This window comes from Notechis scutatus, chromosome 1, assembly GCF_049901735.1.
Source record: "Notechis scutatus isolate UNSWTSFEM ecotype Mainland chromosome 1, rNotScu1.2, whole genome shotgun sequence".
Taxonomy (NCBI): domain Eukaryota; kingdom Metazoa; phylum Chordata; class Lepidosauria; order Squamata; family Elapidae; genus Notechis; species Notechis scutatus.
This window is the reverse complement of record NC_142009.1, coordinates 163,103,283-163,122,341: the sequence shown is the minus strand read 5'-3', so window position 1 is coordinate 163,122,341 and position 19,059 is coordinate 163,103,283. Positions and strand designations below refer to the sequence as shown.

Below are 19,059 nucleotides of genomic sequence, written 5' to 3'. Positions count from 1 at the left end.
TGTTTATTAAGCACTAAGATATGTAATTAATAGAAAATTTATTTTAAAAAAGAAGAGGTGATAGTACTTCTATGCAGCACTAGTAAGGTCAGATTTAAAATACTGCATCCAATTCTAATCAGCATGATACAAAAAAAATGCTGAGGCCCTAGAAAGAGTGCAGAGAATAGCAACAAAGATGATAATGGATGTAGAATAAGGGTGTCAAACTCAATTTCATTGAGGGCTGCATCAGGGTTGTGTTTGACCTCGGAGGGCTGGTGGTCAGGGCATGGCCAGGGGGCATAGGCAAAGTGGACATGGCAGCACTTTGCCTCCTGCATTACTCTGCCAGCCAAAACGGGGCACGGTGGTTAATTACAAAATGTGGGCTTTGCTTTGTGGCATCCAGATCCAGCGAGCAAGGAGTGTGAACTGCATAGAAAGTACACTTTTGTTTGGTTATTAAGAAATATCCCCAAAGTCAGATGTAGAGTAAATGTAGACTGACTTTTAGCTATACACCTTCCCAGAAAACAGCAAATTTTGAAGCTCCAGGTAAAGAGGATTCATTTTAGGATGAGTAACCACAGTTTGCATGTTGGAGGTTTCTAAAGGGATGCTTGGAAACTTTGAATTTTAAAGAACATTTGAGGGAGGAGTGCAGAATAGCCCTTCTCTGCCTGAGGTTCTAGAGACTCGGCACCAATCAAAACACTGTTTGTGAAGCAACTGATCAACAATAACAGGATAAGCCACTAGTATATGAAAATAAGAGCAAACTCCACTCCCTTTTAGTACTGATGATGTTACCTAGTTTGGTAATGAAACATCTGCAAGAAAACCATCAAGCTCAGAGAGCACCAAGGACCCCACAGTTAAACCCTGAGCTACAAATATTCTCTTCTATTGATAAACACTTTTTGGTTAGAGGGACTCAGAGCCTGCCTTATATGAGATGGCTCCCAGTGGATTTCATTCTAAAGTTTGATATGATTTCTGTAAATAGGCAATGTAAAATTATAATGGCTGAATCTTTGATCCTTCATACATAAAAAAATACAGAGCTATGGGATAAACAAATAAAAAACAGATTTGAAAAAAGAAATGGCTCAGGAAAGAAAAAGAATGAAAGTGTAAGAAAGAAAGAGGAAAAGAAGAAAAATTGAGAAAGAATGACTTCCAACTTCCTTTGTTACAGATAAAAGTAAAAAAATATACCAAACTCTTACTCTAAGATTAACATTTGTCTACATTATTTCCACAATCCCATATATTTAATCATCAAAGCCCCAGATCAACTTTTAATTTCTCACAAAATGTCCAGTAATGATTCATATGTCTTAAATCAGGGGTCCTCAACCACCGGGCCGCGGACCGGTACCGGGCCGTGGAGCACTCTGTACCGGGCCGCAAAGGAAAAAAAATGGCGGCTTTCTTCGCCTTCGGTGAATGCTGCTGGGATCGGGGATCAAGGACACAAATGAAAGAAGGGGAGGGAGGAAGCAACCGAAGCCTGTCCTGCTCTCTGGCTCAGCAGCTTCGGTTTCCTCCTGCCTCGTTCCTCTCTCAGTCGCTCTCTCACTGCTCCACCAGCCCAGGAAGAAACTGCTTCAAAGAAGCCGGGTGGGGGTGGCTTTTCCTGTCGCCGCAGCTCCTCCGAGCGCCCGTTTATCCCCACCCCGCCCGCCCCGCGCGCTTCAATTCAGTGCTCCGTTCTGCCTGCCTGCCTGCCTGCCTTTGTTTCGGAGCAGCTTCGGCTGAGAATAATAACTATTCGCCTCTTTTTATCAGCCGAAGCTGCTCCGAAAAGAAGGCAGGCAGGCAGAACGGAGCACTGGGTTGAACCGTCGCGGGCGGGCGGGTGGGGGTAAACGGGCGCTTCGGAGGAGCTGCGGCGACAGGAAAGCCACCCCCGGCTCTTTGAAGCAGTTTCTTCCTGGGCTGGTGGAGCAGCGAGAGAGCGAGAGAGGAACGAGGGAGACACCTGAGGGAGGGAGGGAGACACCTGAGGGATGGGGCTGAGGGAGGCAGGGCCGAGGCGCTCCCTGAACTTGGTGGTTTGCTGGCAGACGTTTTATTACCCGACTAGGTAACAACATCAGATGTTACCTAGTCAGGTAATGAAACATCTGCAAGCAAACCACCAAACTCGGATTCTCCTCCCCCGGTCCTTGAAAAAGTGTTTGTGCTTGAAACTGGTCCCTGGTACAAAAAAGGTTGGGGACCACTGTCTTAAATCACTATTTGTTAAGGAAACCACAACTGATTTATTTAATTGCATCAAACTCTAAATAAAACAGGAACGGAAAATCCTAAACTCTAGTGTAGACCTATGCTTCTCAACTTTGGCAGCTTTAAGGTGCATGGACTTCAATTCCCAGAATTCCGCAGGCAGCATGAAGTTCGCCCATCTTAAACTTGCCAAGACTGAAAAACGCTGATCTACAGATAGGAATTTTTCCATTCCTCTTTTGCTGGTTCTTACTTACATTATGAGCAATCATAATGCAAAATCCTCACTCCCACCCCAATCATAATACAAAATCCTCACACCCACTCCACCCCAGACTAATCATAATGCAAAATCCTCGCCCCCATCGCAGAGCAACCACAATTCCCTCACCAACCTGCTTTCCACATTCTCCTGCGTGAAGGGCAACAAAAGAAGACCATGTAACTACCAGTTTTTTAAAAAAAGTGCAATCAGACCTTCCAATTTCTCGGGGAAAAAGGATTTCGCAAAGTTAGAAGGTCTGATTGAATTTTTTTTTACTGGTAGTCCCACGGTCTTCTTTTGTTTCCCTAAATGCTGGAAATGGAGCTGAAAAGCAGGTTAGTGAGGGAATTGTGATTGCTGCAGGATTTTACAGGAGGCCATCCAGGCCAAAAATGGGCTGCCGGTGGGGAGACGCACACGCGCCCCCCCCCCATGCTCCATTTTTGCTAGCAGAGGCATTCCAGGCCGGTCCTTTGCTATTTCCAGGCCGGCCCCATGGGCCCGATCTAAACACCCTATGGGCCAGATCTAGTCTGTGGGCCTTGAGCTTGACACTCTTGGTGTAGAAGCTAAATTATACTGTACTAAGAACTGCTAAGGGAACCAGATATATTTAGCCTAATGAAGAAAAGTCTTTAGACATGTTAGCTGTCTTCCAATTTGAAGGGCTATCACAGGGAACAGAGGGTTAATTTATTCTCCAAACACCTGAGCAAGGACAAAAAGCAACTTTGCATCAGAGAGAGATCCAACCTGGAACTTTCTTGACAGTGAGAACAGTTAGTCAGGGAACAGCTTGTCTCCCAGAATAGTGGTTGCTTCATTGCTGAAGATTTTCAAAAGATAGGACAACCATTTGTCTGGAATGGAATACGGGCTACTGCAGCTTTGGATCTGTCAGAAGTGCCTTCTATACCTGCATATACATATTCAGTTCATGGGAGGAGATCCTCAAAGCTGCCATGCTATGTTTCTAATGGTCATAGCACCCCCATGTCTTAAATAGCCAACTCAGAAAGTTGACTTTATAAAATTTGTATACTAGTGTAATTTGCTAACAGAATATTGATTGCAGGACAACCTGATACCCATTTAAATCCTAAAGTGTGTGACTTGATATTCAAATAAGATTTCCTCTATTTTAAGGATTTGTTTTAATTTTTTTCTACAGTTTGCCATGTGGGTGGATGCCGTTATCTTTGTCTTCAGCCTTGAGGATGAAATTAGCTTCCAGACAGTGTACCACTATTATAGCCGTATGGCAAACTATCGTAATGCTAATGAAATCCCAATGTTACTAGTCGGAACTCAGGGTAAGCAGTAATTCTTATGCCATATTTATTTACTTGCTTCTTTTCTTTTCTTTTTTTTAAGACAAATTTTATTAATTTTAAAGACAAACAAAAACATCATTAAACATTTAAAAACATAAAACCTCTTTCCATTATAAATTTTTACAAGACAGATAAAACATTATTTTATACAACATAATTCTAATTTGTCCCGTTTCCATATGGACTCATAAATATCTTTTTAGCAAATTTCTCATTATTTCTCTTTACTCTTATTCAATTACATTTCTTTTCTATGTTTATCCATTTTATAGTCATCATATTCATATTTCCCTCTGTCTTGTTTACAATTATTCTCATCTATTATTCCTCCAAGGTTTTATTAATTCTCAGACAAACATAAACACACAAAACACAAAAACATAAAACTTCTTTATAGAAAGCAACTTGGCCCCAGTTTACCACTCTTTATACGGACTTCCATTAGATTCATGCTCATCTTATATACCATTACCTATCTTGTTTACCATTGTACATCTTCTATATAACTTCTTCCCACTTTTACTCTTCTTAATTCTATTTTAATTATTTCATCTTAATTTAAATAATTTAAATCATTATATTTATATCTTTTGTCCGTTCTTTTCCAATTATCCATTTATCTCATTCCCTATAATAAAAAGGTTTCTCCTGAAATCACTAATCAAGTATGATGCCCTTCTATCGTTCCCTAAATTGGTATTTATAATAACGCCTAATTCCCAATCTGATTTTGCTTAGTACATTCTACCTACTAAATTTAAAAAGAAAAAAACAAACAAGAAAATAGTAAATCTATGAGATAATTAAGTACATAATTAAATATTAAATCTTGTAACATTCCAATTATCTATTTCAGAAACAAACACTACAATAATAAATTTATAATAACATCAACACAATAATCAATTTAAACTCTATAATTAAACTAAATTGTTTTAAACATTCCCTTTAATATTTTATTAAATCTTAAAATCTATCATTATTAAGCATTTTAATCTTTTAATCTTTTATTCAATCTTATAAAATTCTAATTTTCTATTTCTAATACAGATAACACAATACTATCTTATGTACTTTGCAAAGTCTTTTTTTTAAAAAATTATACATTACCCTTTGTCCCTAAAAATTTTTCCCCCCCATCTTGTTTCATACCTTTGTGGCTCCCCCCTTTTCTCTTCCTTTCTTATCCCACCTGGCCTTTTTACCCCCAACCTCTGCCTTTTTAATTTCCTCTCTCTGTTGTATTCTTCTTTTCTTTTGCTTTCTAACATTGTGTTGATTTTGCATCTTATTTTTCTCTCTCTTGGGTGTTTTTTTAAATCTTAAGTCCTTCATTTTCCTTCCTCTCTTTCTCCTTTCTTTCTTAATCAAGCTTTTGGATTCATTAAAGATGGCTGCTTCTTCTTCTTCTTCTTCTTCTTCTTCTTCTTCTTCTTCTTCTTCTTCTTCTTCTTCTTCTTCTTCTTCTTCTTCTTCTTCTTCTTCTTCTTCTTCTTCTTCTTCCTCCTCCTCCTCCTCCTCCTCCTCCTCCTCCTCCTCCTCCTCCTCCTCCTCCTCCTCCTCCTCCTCCTCCTCCTCCTCCTCCTCCTCCTCCTCCTCCTCCTCCTCCTCCTCCTCCATCTGTTGTTGTGTTTGCTGATAAATAGCAAGCGCCATTTCTAAAAATGAAAAGCTGCTTCCAAAGCATCCTTGCCTTCTTTCTTTGTTTGTCCATATTCCTTTTTTAGTTCATCAACAAATAAAGCCATTATGGATCTTCTCCCCCCCTTCTTCTTCTTAAAACAACCAAGATGTTTCAAAACTTAAAGCAGTTCTCCAAAGTCCCAGAGTCATCAAGCAGTCCAAGCAGAGCACAAAGTTCTCCCCTTTACACTTTCTCTTCCTGGGGTAATATCAATTAAAAAAAAGCCCAGTCTGTATTTTAAAGCCTTGTTGCAATTAATCTAGTCTCAAAGTCTTAAAGGCATCTCCTCCAGTAGCATCTTAATATAGATTTTTTTTGTCCTCTCCCTTCCCACTTGTAACAAAAGGCTTCAAATTTTTACCTTCTATAAAGACAGGTTTCTCAATATCCATTTGTTAATTCCGTAGAGAAGGAGAGTGAACTTTCCCTTTCAGCACTTCAATTTCGCGCTTTAAAGATCTCCTCTGGAAACAAATATCATTCAAAAAATCGTAGTTTTCAGGGTATTAGGTGTATTTTAAGGTCCCGGTACAGCCAAAGAACTTTCACTTTAAAACTTTTCTCCTTCTTCCTCCTGCGCAGTCTTGTCCAGCTACCGGCTTCTTTGAGGCGGCCATTACAGACCGCCGCTCCACCGCCTTGAGAAAAGGGGGTTTTGCTGAGTGGGAAGGGGGTCTGCGATACCCCCAAACCCCTGTCCGGATCCCCTATCTTTGGCTGCCTCTCCGGGCAGCCTTAGCCTCCAGATCCGTCTGGATTGGAGGCACCAAGATGGCTAGCGCAACAGGGATCGCGCAGGATCGCGAATCCCTGCCGCCGCCGAAGCCTGGCAAACCGGAAGCACTTGCTTCTTTTATTTATGAAGCTGTATCTTAAGAACAGCATTCATCTTCTTATCGGTGTGTACCTATAAAGCTTTGGAAATCATTCAAGAAATGCTTTAGAATATATGAAAATGCTTACACAGCTCCTCCTTCTGAATAGGCGAATAGACTTGCATGGCTCTTTTGAAAATCATTCCTGACTGTCTTCCCATGTGTGTATATATAGTTGCTTTATATTGCAATTTTATATATCAATATATTTTCCTTTTCCTATCACTAGCAAATCCATGAATTTCCCTTTGGCCAATATTTTGCAACCAAAATCATTCAATGATAAATGTCTGTTTTGGTGAATTTGCCATATGGGGTAGTTGTATTTTATCCACCACAGGTTATTACTATGTCATTTGCTGGTTAATGACCAAACTAAAGGAACTTAAGTTTATATGACCTGAGAACTCATAAAAATAACAGACAATTTGTATAATGTACTATTATACTATATTACACACAAATATACATACACACACACACACACACATACACAGACTAGGCAACCCTTGACTCATTAGATCATCATATTTGGAGTTATATCTTTACTTAAACAGAACAACAGAATGATCACAGTTTGTCAAACAGGAGTAGGAGTAGGAGCAAACTGCCAGTTTTCTGTTGGCTTCCCCATTGTATTTCCTTGTGGGAAACTTGCAGGGAGCAAAACATATTTTAAACAAAAATATGGCTTTTAAGGCAAAAATCTAACTTTACCATTTTTCTGAAAATAGCACTCAATTTTTAAAAATCTAAAAATACTAAATGTCATATTATTGTTTAATTGGTCATATTTAAACGATTCTAAGATAATACATGTTTGCATATTTCTAATATTTTAGGTTATAGATATCCTTGTCCTAATGATGGTAATGATAATAGTAGTAGTAACCTGGGTTATTTGAGGAACTGCTTCTTGATTACATATGCCCATCCCATCAAGTTGGTTATATTGCAGCTCCTGTTCACTAATTAGATAAACCTGGCAGGACTCAGGAGATCCTATCTTCTGCCACAACACCCACCCTGTAGAACACCTCCCCTGAGGTAAGACTGGTCTTATCCTGGATGTCCTTTCAGATATCCTCAAAATTTGACTGTGTCAACAAGCATTTTAGTTGCATTCTGTTATATGGGCACTAATTATTGACCACATTTGTTAAGGCAGACATTTTGTGAGGTATTCTCAGAATTTCAAATGGCCCTGCAAAATAAGGAACATGACCTTAAGAACTTTCTGAAACAAAAATGCCTTGTTTTCTTTACAGATGCTATAAGTTCGAATAATCCTCGGGTCATTGATGATACTAGAGCACGGAAACTATCCAACGATTTGAAGAGATGTATCTACTATGAAACTTGTGCTACGTATGGGCTGAATGTGGAGCGAGTTTTTCAGGATGGTAAACTTACTTTTCACTATAATTTGTCCATCTAATTGATATGCACTGAATCAGTGATAAAAATATAAGGAACCATAACAAGATTCTAAAATATACAGTGCATTCAGAAAGTATTCGGATCCTCTTCACTTTTGTCAGTTTTGTTATGCTAGAGTCTGATTCTACAGTTGTTGAAATTCATTTTTTTTCTCATTAATCTACATTCAGTACCCCATAATGACAAAGTGATTTTTAGAAATATCTGTAAATTTATTAAAAAAGAAAAAAAACTGAAATATATTGGCATTAGTATTCAGACCCTTCAAGCAGTACTTTTTTGAAGCACCTTTGGTAGCAGTTACATCCTCGAGTCTTGGGGAATGATGTGCAAGCTTCGCATATCTGGATTGGGGGATTTCTGCCACTCTTCCTTGCAAATCGTCTCAAGATCAGTCAGGTTGGATGGCAACCGTTGGCGGACAGCCATTTTCAGGTCCCTCCAAAGATGTTCAATAAGGTTCAAGTCAGGGCTGTGGCTGGGTCACTCTAGGACATTCAGAATTGTCCCTAAGCCACTCCTGTGTTGCATTGGCTGTGTGTTTAGCTCGTTGTCATGTTGGAAAGTGAATCTTTGGCCCAATCTGAGGTCCTGAGCGCTGTGGAACAGGTTTTCATTGAGGATATCCCTGATTTCGCTCCATTCAGCTTTTCCTCAACCCTGACCAGTCCCCAAGAGCCTGCTGCTGCAAAACACTCCCATAGCATGATGCTGCCACCACCATGTTTCACTGTTGGGATGATCTTGAGCAGGTGATGAACGGTGCGTGGTTCCTCCAAACATAATATTGAGAATTGAGGCCAAAGAGTTCAATGCTGGTTTTATCAGACCAGAGAATCTTGTTCCTCACAGTCTTGAGAGTTCTTCAGGTGCTTTTTTGCAAACTCCAAGCAGGCTATCATGTGTTTTGCACTGAGGAGAGACTGCTGCCTAGCCACTCTGCCATAAAGACCAGAGAGGTGGAGGGCTGCAGCAATGGTTGTCCTTCTGGAATTCTGTCCCATCTCAATACAGGATCTCTGGAGCTCAGTCAGAGTGACCATTGGGCTCTTGGTTACCTCTCATATTAGGCCCTTCTCCCCTGATTGCTCAGTTTGACCAAGTAACCAGCTCTTGGAAGAATCCTGGTTGTACCAAACTTCTTCCATTTGAGAATTATGGAGGCCACTGTGCTCTTAGGAAGCTTCAGTGCAGCAGACATTTTATTGTAGCCTTCCCCAGATCTGTGCCTTACAATAATCCTGTCACTGAGCTCTGCAGTTCCTTCGACCTCATGGCTTTTGCTCTGCTGTAGTATGCATTGTCATTTGTGAAGACTTCTATAAAAAGGTGTGTGCCTTTTCAAATCATGTCCAATCAATTTAATTTACCACAGGTTGACTACAATCAAGGTATAGAAACATGCCAGCAACAATCGAGTGAAATGGGAGGCACCTGAGCTAAATTTCAAGAGTTGTTGCAAAGGGTCTGAATATTTATGCCAATTATGCAAGTTTTTTTCTTTTTAATAAACGTACAGACATTTCTAAAATTCTGTTTTCATTTTGTCATTATGGAGTACTGAGTGTAGATTAATTTTTTTAAAAAAAGAATTTTGTAGAAAGTCAGCACCCGCTTACCTTCCCAGAGAATGAAATATTTTGGGGAATATTAAAAAGGCAGGATATTATATAACTTCCTGCATAGTAAAACAGCCTCCAGCAGATGCAAGAAATCTTTATAAATGGATATTTGTGCCCATTAAGAAATCTGGGCCAATCTATTCATAAACAAAATGTCTTCAGCTCCAGGGTGATGAGATTAAGAAGGACAGAGCATGACATTTTAGGACATAATAGGATTAATCCGCCATCATTTAGCAAAAGACACAAGCCCCTTCATTGCATAACCTCCAGAACAGTTCAAACTTCAAAGGCACAGAAACCTATAAAGTTCCATCCACTCATTCAACCATTTGGTCAGCTGCAAGCTGTGTATGTGTTGGTTCTGCTCTCAATAAACAGTGTCTTTCTTTTCAATCAGCCTCCATATTATTTCCAGCGTCTTTCTCCCAACTTGGAACTGAACCAGATGGATTTTCCTTCCAACAATTTCAACTGTAGAATCAGGCTGCAGCATAATAAAATTGACAAAAGTGAAAGGGGTCTGAATACTTTCTGAATGCACAGTATCTTTTCTCTCTTTTGAAACTTGTATTATGTATAAGTGATAAGATAAATATTTATCTAATTGTGTGAAAGAGGGGACAAATTAATAATTACCATATTAAGCAACTCTCAGATATACTGAGAATTGCATTGTACATTTTTGCAGCCTGTGCTTAAGCTTTGTCATTCTCCACTGCAAGTTAAAATATTGATGGTACATGTGTTAATTCAAGTGCACGTGTAATGGAACTAATTTCTATACAACTGTATTTAGGTTATGTTCAAACAAGGAAAACTGTCCATATGTCCATTTCTTACTTACATGGAAATTTTCCAGTAAGTATTTGTCATTCAATTGTGACAAGTTACAAAGGGGCTAAATAAAGGAGGATTTATGACCAGTTCTTGGAGTTCTGGCTGATGTAATGTCTTTGTGGTCACATGAATACAAGGTATCAATACCTTGCTCACTGTTCTGATATTGCAGTGAACCGCAGTCATATGATCACAATTTCCAATATTCCCTGCTGGCTTCCCAGAAGCAAAGTCAATGTAAGCTGGCTCCCATTCTCACCACTTTTTTGCCCACCATCCATAGCAACTGCCTGCAGCACCAGTGTACCTTTTTGTGCTCACAAGCATTTGCCTGCAGTTTCCTCTTCCCGCTTAATGTCTTGTGTGGTTTTAGGATTATGACAGCAACCTGATTGCCATCATTAAGCAATGCAATCGTGGAACATTTCATCTTAATGACCACATTGTTTGGCAGTGGGAATTTTGCTTCCATTTGCTCTCATAACTTGAGGACTACCTGTAACAAATGGTTCTGTTTCAAAATTATTTGCAGCAGTCATGGGAAGGCAAAGTAGTATATAGCCAATACATTAAAACAAATAGCAGGCAAAGCAAATAACAAGTCCTGACAATGGCTAAAAACAGTAAAATTGAAGAGACAGAGGGCTTAATTCTGGCTACAAAACTCCAAGTCTTAAGAACAAATTAATACAAGGCCAGAGTTGAGAAGACAAATGCTATCTCTGTAAAGAAGCTTAAAAAAAACCCCGAGTGATTAGCTGCTGTAAGAAGATTGCACAGACTGACTGCAAAAGAGTGCATGACAAACTAGAGCTGTGGTGGCACAGTAGTTAGAATGCAGCATTGCAAATTAATTCTGCTGACTTCCAGGGGTTCAGTCTTCACTGGCTTAAGGTTGATTCAGCCTTCTATCCTTTCGAGGTCGGTAAAATGAGGACCCAGATTGTTGGGAACAATATGCTGACTCTGTAAACCACTTGGAGAGGGCTGTGAAATGCTATATAAGTCTAAGTGCTATTATTGCTAACAACGATGGTGCATTGGAAGATCTACAAAAAAACTCAAGATGGCACTGTTGATGGTAGCCTCAGCAAAATGCTCTTTAATAGTGTTGATTTTTTTTGTCATTTTCTCTCTCTCACTGCGGATTACATACACCAAAGATGAGCTTCTGAATATCAATCAACTTTCTAGGAATATTTTTCCTAATGTTTTTACAAACACAAAGGGAAACTGTGTGGATATTCTGATAAGAGGAACTGCAGCTTTTTTCAACAGCAGGACAAGACAAAGACAAAGGAAGCACAGGAAGAGGAAGGGGAAGCAAGCAGGTGTCCTCATTAGACTAAGAAAAAGAGGGTAAGAACGTCTGTTCCTTCGCTTCATCCAACAAATCTTCACTCACTATAAAAAAGATGGATGACTTGCGTCTTTTAAATCAGATCAATTCTGCTTTACAAATACTTGACTAAGTGAGGCAATAGAAAACAGTCATTTATAAAACAGTAATTTCAGATTCAAAGGGCAGAGACATTCAGAAGCCAAGACATTCAGAAAAAAGAAAGGAGAAGGTATCTGCTTCTATGTTAAAAATCACTGGTGCAAAATGTTAGTGTACTAAAGACATTTTGTGATGTGGAGTTAATTGACTATTCATTAATTGCAAAGCTTTTAATGCCCCATGAGAGTTCTCTTCATGTATCTTAGTTGAGGTTTATATACCACCCCACACTTGTGTAAGCAATGCATTGTAAACCTTAACTGACCAAATCCTGTGTACAGAACAGATATCCATTCTCTCTATTCATTGTTTTAGGGGATTTTAACAATGCTAGTCTAAATCAGGAGTTGCCCAGATATACTCAGCATGTCAGCTGTTACACTAGAAGAAATAACATCTTAAACCACTGCTACTCCATGTTAAAGAAGGTTAATTACTCTCTACCAAGAGCAGCTGTGGACCACTGATCATTGTTATGATTCATCTTGTACCTGCTTATAAACAGAAACTTAAAACCACAAAACCTGTGGTGAAAATAGTGAAGCCTTGGACAGAGGAGACAAAGTTGGAGTTACATGCTTGCTCAGTCTGAAGTGTTTTTGAAGCTGCTTCAGCAGATTGGATGAACTTATTGATACAGTGACATCATATATTGGTTTTTGTGAGATGGTATGTGCTGACCAAAAGTTTGTGCATATGCAATAATAACATATCTTGGTTCACAGCTAAGCTCATGCACTACATCATGTCAAAGAGGAAGCCTATGGAAATGGAGACAGGATGCTGTACAATCAGGCCAGGAACATATTAACAAGGGAGATCAGGACAGCAAAGAGGAACTACACTGAAAAATTGAAGAATCATTTCTCAGCAAATGAACCAGCAAATGGGTGGAAAAACCTGAAGAATATTATTGGCTATAGCAGATCCCCTTTCTTTGCTGAAGACAATTATCAACTGGCAGATGACCTGAATGTGTTCTACTGTAGATTTGAGAGGAGATCACTGTCAACTATAGCTACCCTCTTCACCCCAGATTGACCAACAATAGCCAAATTTACATCTCCCTCCCTCTGGCCCCACCCACCACTGGTGTTCCTAGAAAAAAAGGTGGGACATCTATTTCATTGACAAAATATCAGAAAAGCACCAGGCCCAGACAAAATAACTCTTTTCTTGAAAATCTGTGCTGATCAACTGGCTTCTATATTCACCCACATCTTTAATAAATCACTGGAGATGTGTTATGTTCCTTCTTGCCTCAATGCTCTACTATCTTCCTGGTTCCCAAGAAACTCTCCATCAAGAACTTGAATGACTATGGACTGGTTGCTCTGACCATTGTAATTATGAAAACCTTTAAAAGGTTAGTGCTGGCCCTCCTGAAAGTCATAACAGATCTGCTGTCAGACCCCTTGCAGTTTGCCTACTGTGCAAACAGATCAGCAGAAGATGCTGTCAATATTTATTTATTTATTTAATGTATGGCATCTGCAGAGGTCATGCAATCATTGATATACAAATTTAGTTTGAATAAAATGTCAAAATGTTTGTGTGGGTGGGTGGGTGTGTAAGATGTGGACAATACAATATTATATATTGATATATAAAATTAAGATAAACCATAATAAAATCACTATAATATGGAGCCATAGAATTGCAATGGGATAGAAACTATAATTCGATATCTAAGGAAGCTAACCATCTAACTGCTTCTGGTGTGGCTGCAGTGAGATCATCCCAGGTGCCTTGAAATTTCCTGAGGATAGATTATTGAACTATATATGTTATAATTTGTTCCTGTGCACCACAGTCACATTATGGGCTCTCAACCATTCTCCACTTAAAGAGCTTTGCCTTAGTTCTGTCATGGCTTGTCCTGATTCTATTCAGGTGGCTTAATATTTTTTCAGGGCAATTGCATTCTTGGAAGCAGTTTTGTTGGATCTGTGTAATCTGTTCAGTTGTGGTTATTAAAAGTTGCCCATATTAATTGCCATTCTTCACCTATATTGTAAGACTGTGGTATGCTTTTTCAAATTGGTTTCCTAGACTTAGGTCTGGTGAGATAGAGAGTCTAATATTTTATGTATTGGAAGATCTCTAGGAGTTGATAGCATATCTTATCTTATTTCACTCTTGGACTGTCTGTTGTCACCTGAGATCAAAGGAGGGGCAATGTTAAAAAGAACCTGGAGCCATGAGAGAGATGTGGATTTAAGGGTTCCAGATATTCTCATTGTGTCATTAAGATAAACATCAATCTTGTTGGTATGACAACTTCTTCCCCATAACTGGTATACATGGTTTGGCTTGTGCTTCCTAGTCTGTTTTTGCAATTTTCCTAATCAAGTTATTCCTGGTTTTCAATTTTTATCTGATTACTTCAAGGTGTTTTCCAAATGTAATGGATCGGTCAAGGGTTACGCCAAAATATTTTGGAAGGTAGTTGTTTTTTATCCTTTTTCCACAAAAAGCTACATTTTCTTTGCTATATGATTGCTTAGATGGAAGACACATACTTCTGTTTTATTTGGGTAAGGCATAGCCTCCACTTCATTTTTTATATATAACTTCTTTGTTTTATCAGTGTATAAAATGCAAATAAAAATAAAAATAGGAAATTAAGTGAAGAAAAAAGAAAGGGGGGAAATATGAGGAAGAAAGAAAAAGGCGTTGACTTCCAACTCTCTTTAGCACTGTACAAGATAGCCACATCACAACCTCAAGTTTTTACTTTTACACACAAATATATAATTAATCATTTCTTTAACAAATCTATCTAATTGGGAAAACCAAAGAGTTTCATTTTTTTTATCACAAGCACAAAATCCAGAAGTAATATCTAAATAAAAAACATAAATATATTGTCTTCTTTGAATAGAACAATAAATTTAACCATTACTGCTTTATTTTCCTTGCTGTTGAAATAATGTATATTTCTATTTGCACTTAATAATCTTTATAAACTATCACCATTAATATCAGGGGTATCAAACCTGCTTGCATCGCAGGCTGTATTGTGAAGTATCGCAATGTTTTTTGCCTTCACAGAGCTGGGGTGGGCATGCAGCCCATGGACTGCCAGTTTGACAGGCTTGATTTATATTAACAAAATTCACTGTATTCTTTCAGATTCTCTAACCTTAAAGAGAAAGTATTCTTTTCATCCATTTTAAAACATAAGCTTTTAAAAAAACACTTCTAAAATCAAAACATTTTAATACATCTTTTTTAAACTTCCTCTTAGTGTACATACTTGAAAGTTCACTTTCAGACCAATAAAATTCCAACTAATTCCAATTAGCTCATTAAATTTAGATCACTCCCTCCAAGTTACCCTCATAGAATATTTTTTTCCTTCTTGTATACATCCTTTTTAAAGTTCTAGATTTTTCTTTAAGCTAATACATCTTTTTCTTCAACTTTCTCTTAACATACATATTTTCAAATACAGTTTCAATAATATTTTACAAACTTTAGGAATTACTTAAGTTTTATATAAAGGAAAAATACACTTTCAAACTTTAGATTAAAAGTTTCAATTACAAATATCAAACTGATGAAAATCCATCCTAATTCCAATTGACTCCTTAAGTTGTCACTCGTTCCAGCTTGTCTTCATGGAATAAAATCTTTTTCTTCTCTGAAATGTTTGTCAAGTAGTTATAAGTTTCTCTTTTTCTCAAGGATTTCTCAACATTGTTAATGTCCATGAGGAAAAAGTCCCAAACTTGTCCTTTAAAAAGTTGCAGATTTTCTTGTTGGTATTCTTGTACTGTAGGTCATCTAGTCTAACCCCCTGCCCAAACAGGAAACCCTATACCATCTCTGACAAATGGAAGTCCAATCTCTTCTTTAAAGCCTCCAGTGATGAAGCTCCCATAACTTCTGAAGGCAATTGGTTGACTGTTCTCACTGTCAGAAAATTTCTCCTTATTTCTAGTTTGAATCTCTCCTTGTTCAGTTTCCATCCATTATTTCTTGTCTGATCCACCGCTCAGATCCACCTCTCAGAAGCTCCGTTTTAACCAGCAACGTGCAGGACGAATGTTTCAGAGCCTCTGTGGTTGTTCGTAAGGGTGTGATGCTGCCAGATTCTTAGTTTTGGGCCTTGTTTGCAAACATTAGGGGGTGCTTATCGCATAACTTCAAATGTTCACTAAGGGAACACTCTTAACATGGAGATTACCTGTATTTACCAATGTAGCATAGCTGTGGTATTATCTTTTCATTTTCTCTAATACTTCCTTGTATCATTATTGTGATTATCATTATTACTTTCTTGTTTTGAATACACACTGAGAGCTTCTGCACTGGAGACAAATTCCTTGTGTGTTTAATCACACTTGGCCAATAAAGTATCCTGTTCTATAATACTGTATTATGTTGGGTTTTTATTTTTATAAATATTCTGTATCAATTAAAAATATTAGAAATATTTTAGAACTGCAGCATGAAAAAGCCCTTCAAAATTATAGAAAGCTTTTTTGCATTAAAAAAGTCATATCCAGTTTTTGTTTCTTTTTAATTTGTATATAACATACCATATGTCTGATATTGTCTCTCGTGCACATCTTTAGCCCAAATCCAGTCTGAGCAAAAAGTGTCATTTTTATTAAAAACTCATATTGCTGTGAAATTTTTTAATCTAAATTCTATAAAAAAATAGGCCTGTATGATTGAACAAGTTAAATGTTTCCTTTATACATCACAGCTAAAAGCTTTTGAAGAACTTCTTTTCATGATAAAATGTCTAGATTTTCATTCATTACTTGAGTTAAAAATTTAATCAAATTTTTATAGAAAGCTTTATAATATTGAAGAAATATAGAACAAAAAACAAAAACAATACAGACTCAACTAGTTTTAAAGGAATTGAAATGTATAAGAGTTAAACTTTAAAGTCTCATGCAAAGCCATAGCTATTTATTATGCCCTAGTTATTTAGCGATGTAGAAAGGTGCACTGCAGCAGGTGTGCTTTTTAGCCGTTAGCCCACACACACACAGATACACCCCCCCAGAGCAACAATAGAAGCAACTTACAAAGTATGCCTCCGAGAATGCCAATTCATCTTAAATAAATACGGTTTTTATTAGTTTTTCTGGTTGGAAGGAATCTTTCAAAATACATCCGGGATGCTTTCCATCTCTAGACTTCATGGCAGCAGGCAGCAAATCCCTGCACCCAATTCCAGCAAAACACAGGCTTCCAAACCCATTGCATTGGGGTGGGGGCGAGGGAAAGAGAGGAAATGACACCTGTCATTGTCCTTGTCCCTATTTCATGAATCAATCTGGCTATCAAACTTGCAAACAACTGCAGCAAGAAGTATCTCTGGTCTCTCTCCACCCCCAAAGCCCTTGCCTTTGCCCTCAGCCTCCAAGATGAACTTCAGACGCAAAGCTCTGGCACTCTGGGCCAGAGTGAGCGAGCAGTGAAACACCTGCCTTTTGCCTCCCTTTCCTTCCCAGCCCTCCGCTCACCATTCCCCCCTCTTCCCACCCACCGTGGGGCCAAACCCCCCAAAAGTAATTGCCCAGCCTGCCAGGTTATTGTAACAGTTGATTTAGATGCTGTCTAGCAGCTGCCTCTGCTTGTCCGAGCTTGCCCAGGCCAGTAGCCCCCATGGAGGAGGTGACCAAACCGGCATCCTTGGAGTCTTCCTGGGCCAGCAACAGCCCCTTCAGTTCTAGCTCCTGGCCTTCTGGTTGCCCACTCACCTGGCCTCACAGCTGCTTCTCCAGCTGCCAAGCCCGAGCAGCTGATCCAAAGAGTGCTGGATTTCAAAAGCCAAGGAGCGCAGTGTTACAAAGAGAAGAAGTGCTGGGAAGGCATCGGCAAGAGGCCTGGAAGTGGGGGATGAGGCATGCTATTCAGCCGGTTCACCAAACTACACAAAAAGCTACCGGTTCGGGCAAACTGGTCCGAACTAGCTGAAACACACCACTGGATATATCTATGAAATCACCAGGAGTCAATTTCAACATGAGCAAAACTTAAGCTGTTTATTTCATAATCTGATATTTGTTTTTTAAAGAGCACATTAAGTGCTTCATTGTGTAATATTGCATAGGTAAATACGAAATTAGTTCTTGTTTCTTTAGTTTGATTTTATGAAATAATTTTATTTTACATCTGTTTTACCTTTAATCTTATATATATAGTAAAAATATAAACTTATGAAAAGTAGCTGCCTAATAATGCAGAAATCATGTTATGCAGGTATGCTATATCAAGGAGCAGTGCTCTGACATTTTTCATTTGTGTAAGTGATGTATATCATACCCATTTTAATAGAAGGCTTACAGTTAGAAGATAAATCTCAAATGACATTTTCAGTAATGCATTTGGTCTTGTGTTAACAAAATTTGATACATACATTACAATGCAGCATTAGTGAAAGTTGCAGTTTCAAGCTTGATTTAAATATAGATGTACAGAATATAATACTAGAAGTATATTACAAAAAGAGATACTCTGCAGTTGATTGGTACCCTGGTTCCCTCCGACATTTTTGACTACTTGGAATTTGTAGCACTTACCTTTCCTTGTATGAAAATGAAAATCAAATGAGTTATGCTGAAATTAGAATGTAATATACCTCTGTCAAGTAAAAGTGTTATTTATGTCTGTTTGCTATATATATGTTCCTCACCATGCCTTTTCAGCAAGTATTTAGGGCAGCTTTTCATATTTAGAAACCTTCTAAATATAATAAGTTAAAAATAGATTAATTCATAAATCAGATGATACAATTAAACATACTTACAAAATTGTAAATCAGATATTGCTTCTTGTCCTCGTTAGAATAGATCATAGAGTATAAGTATTTATACTGCCTGATTCAGTCTGCATTATGACCTGGATTCGAAGCAAACCCCCCTCCCCCAAAGTTTCGTGACCACATTTTGGGCATTTGGCTACATTTATAGACATTTGCCATCATGTGACCATGATTTACAATGTCTTTTGCCGGAAACTGGTGTTCACTTTCAGTTTCTGGCAAAAAACAGCCATTGTAGAAAATGACTGCAGCATTCACTTACAACCATCACAAAAATGCAAGTACCTTTATGGGTCATAAGTGTTTTTGGGGTGATCATCATAACTTCAAACAGTCACTAAGCAACTGGTTGTAAATCAAGGATTATCTGTGACTGGCTATACATTCATAATCTGGATATCCATTGGGGCAAGGGACAAAGTCAACTGGAGGAGCTTTAGATAGTGAGATGGGTGGCATATAAATTTAATAAACATCTTTTTCCTCTCAAAGCT

At 38.3% G+C, this 19,059-nt stretch overlaps 1 protein-coding gene across 4 annotated transcripts in view; it reads left to right on the top strand.

The window, feature by feature from the left end:
• The window catches only part of AGAP1 (ArfGAP with GTPase domain, ankyrin repeat and PH domain 1), a 392,866-nt gene that overhangs the window by 45,826 nt on the left and 327,981 nt on the right, over positions 1-19,059 (top strand). For all 4 annotated transcript variants that reach the window (XM_087949347.1, XM_087949345.1, XM_087949346.1 and 1 more), the window contains 2 exons: positions 3,651-3,792; positions 7,641-7,775. In XM_087949347.1, coding sequence (XP_087805473.1) covers positions 3,651-3,792; positions 7,641-7,775 — 277 coding nt within the window. The remainder of the gene's footprint in view (positions 1-3,650; positions 3,793-7,640; positions 7,776-19,059) is intronic.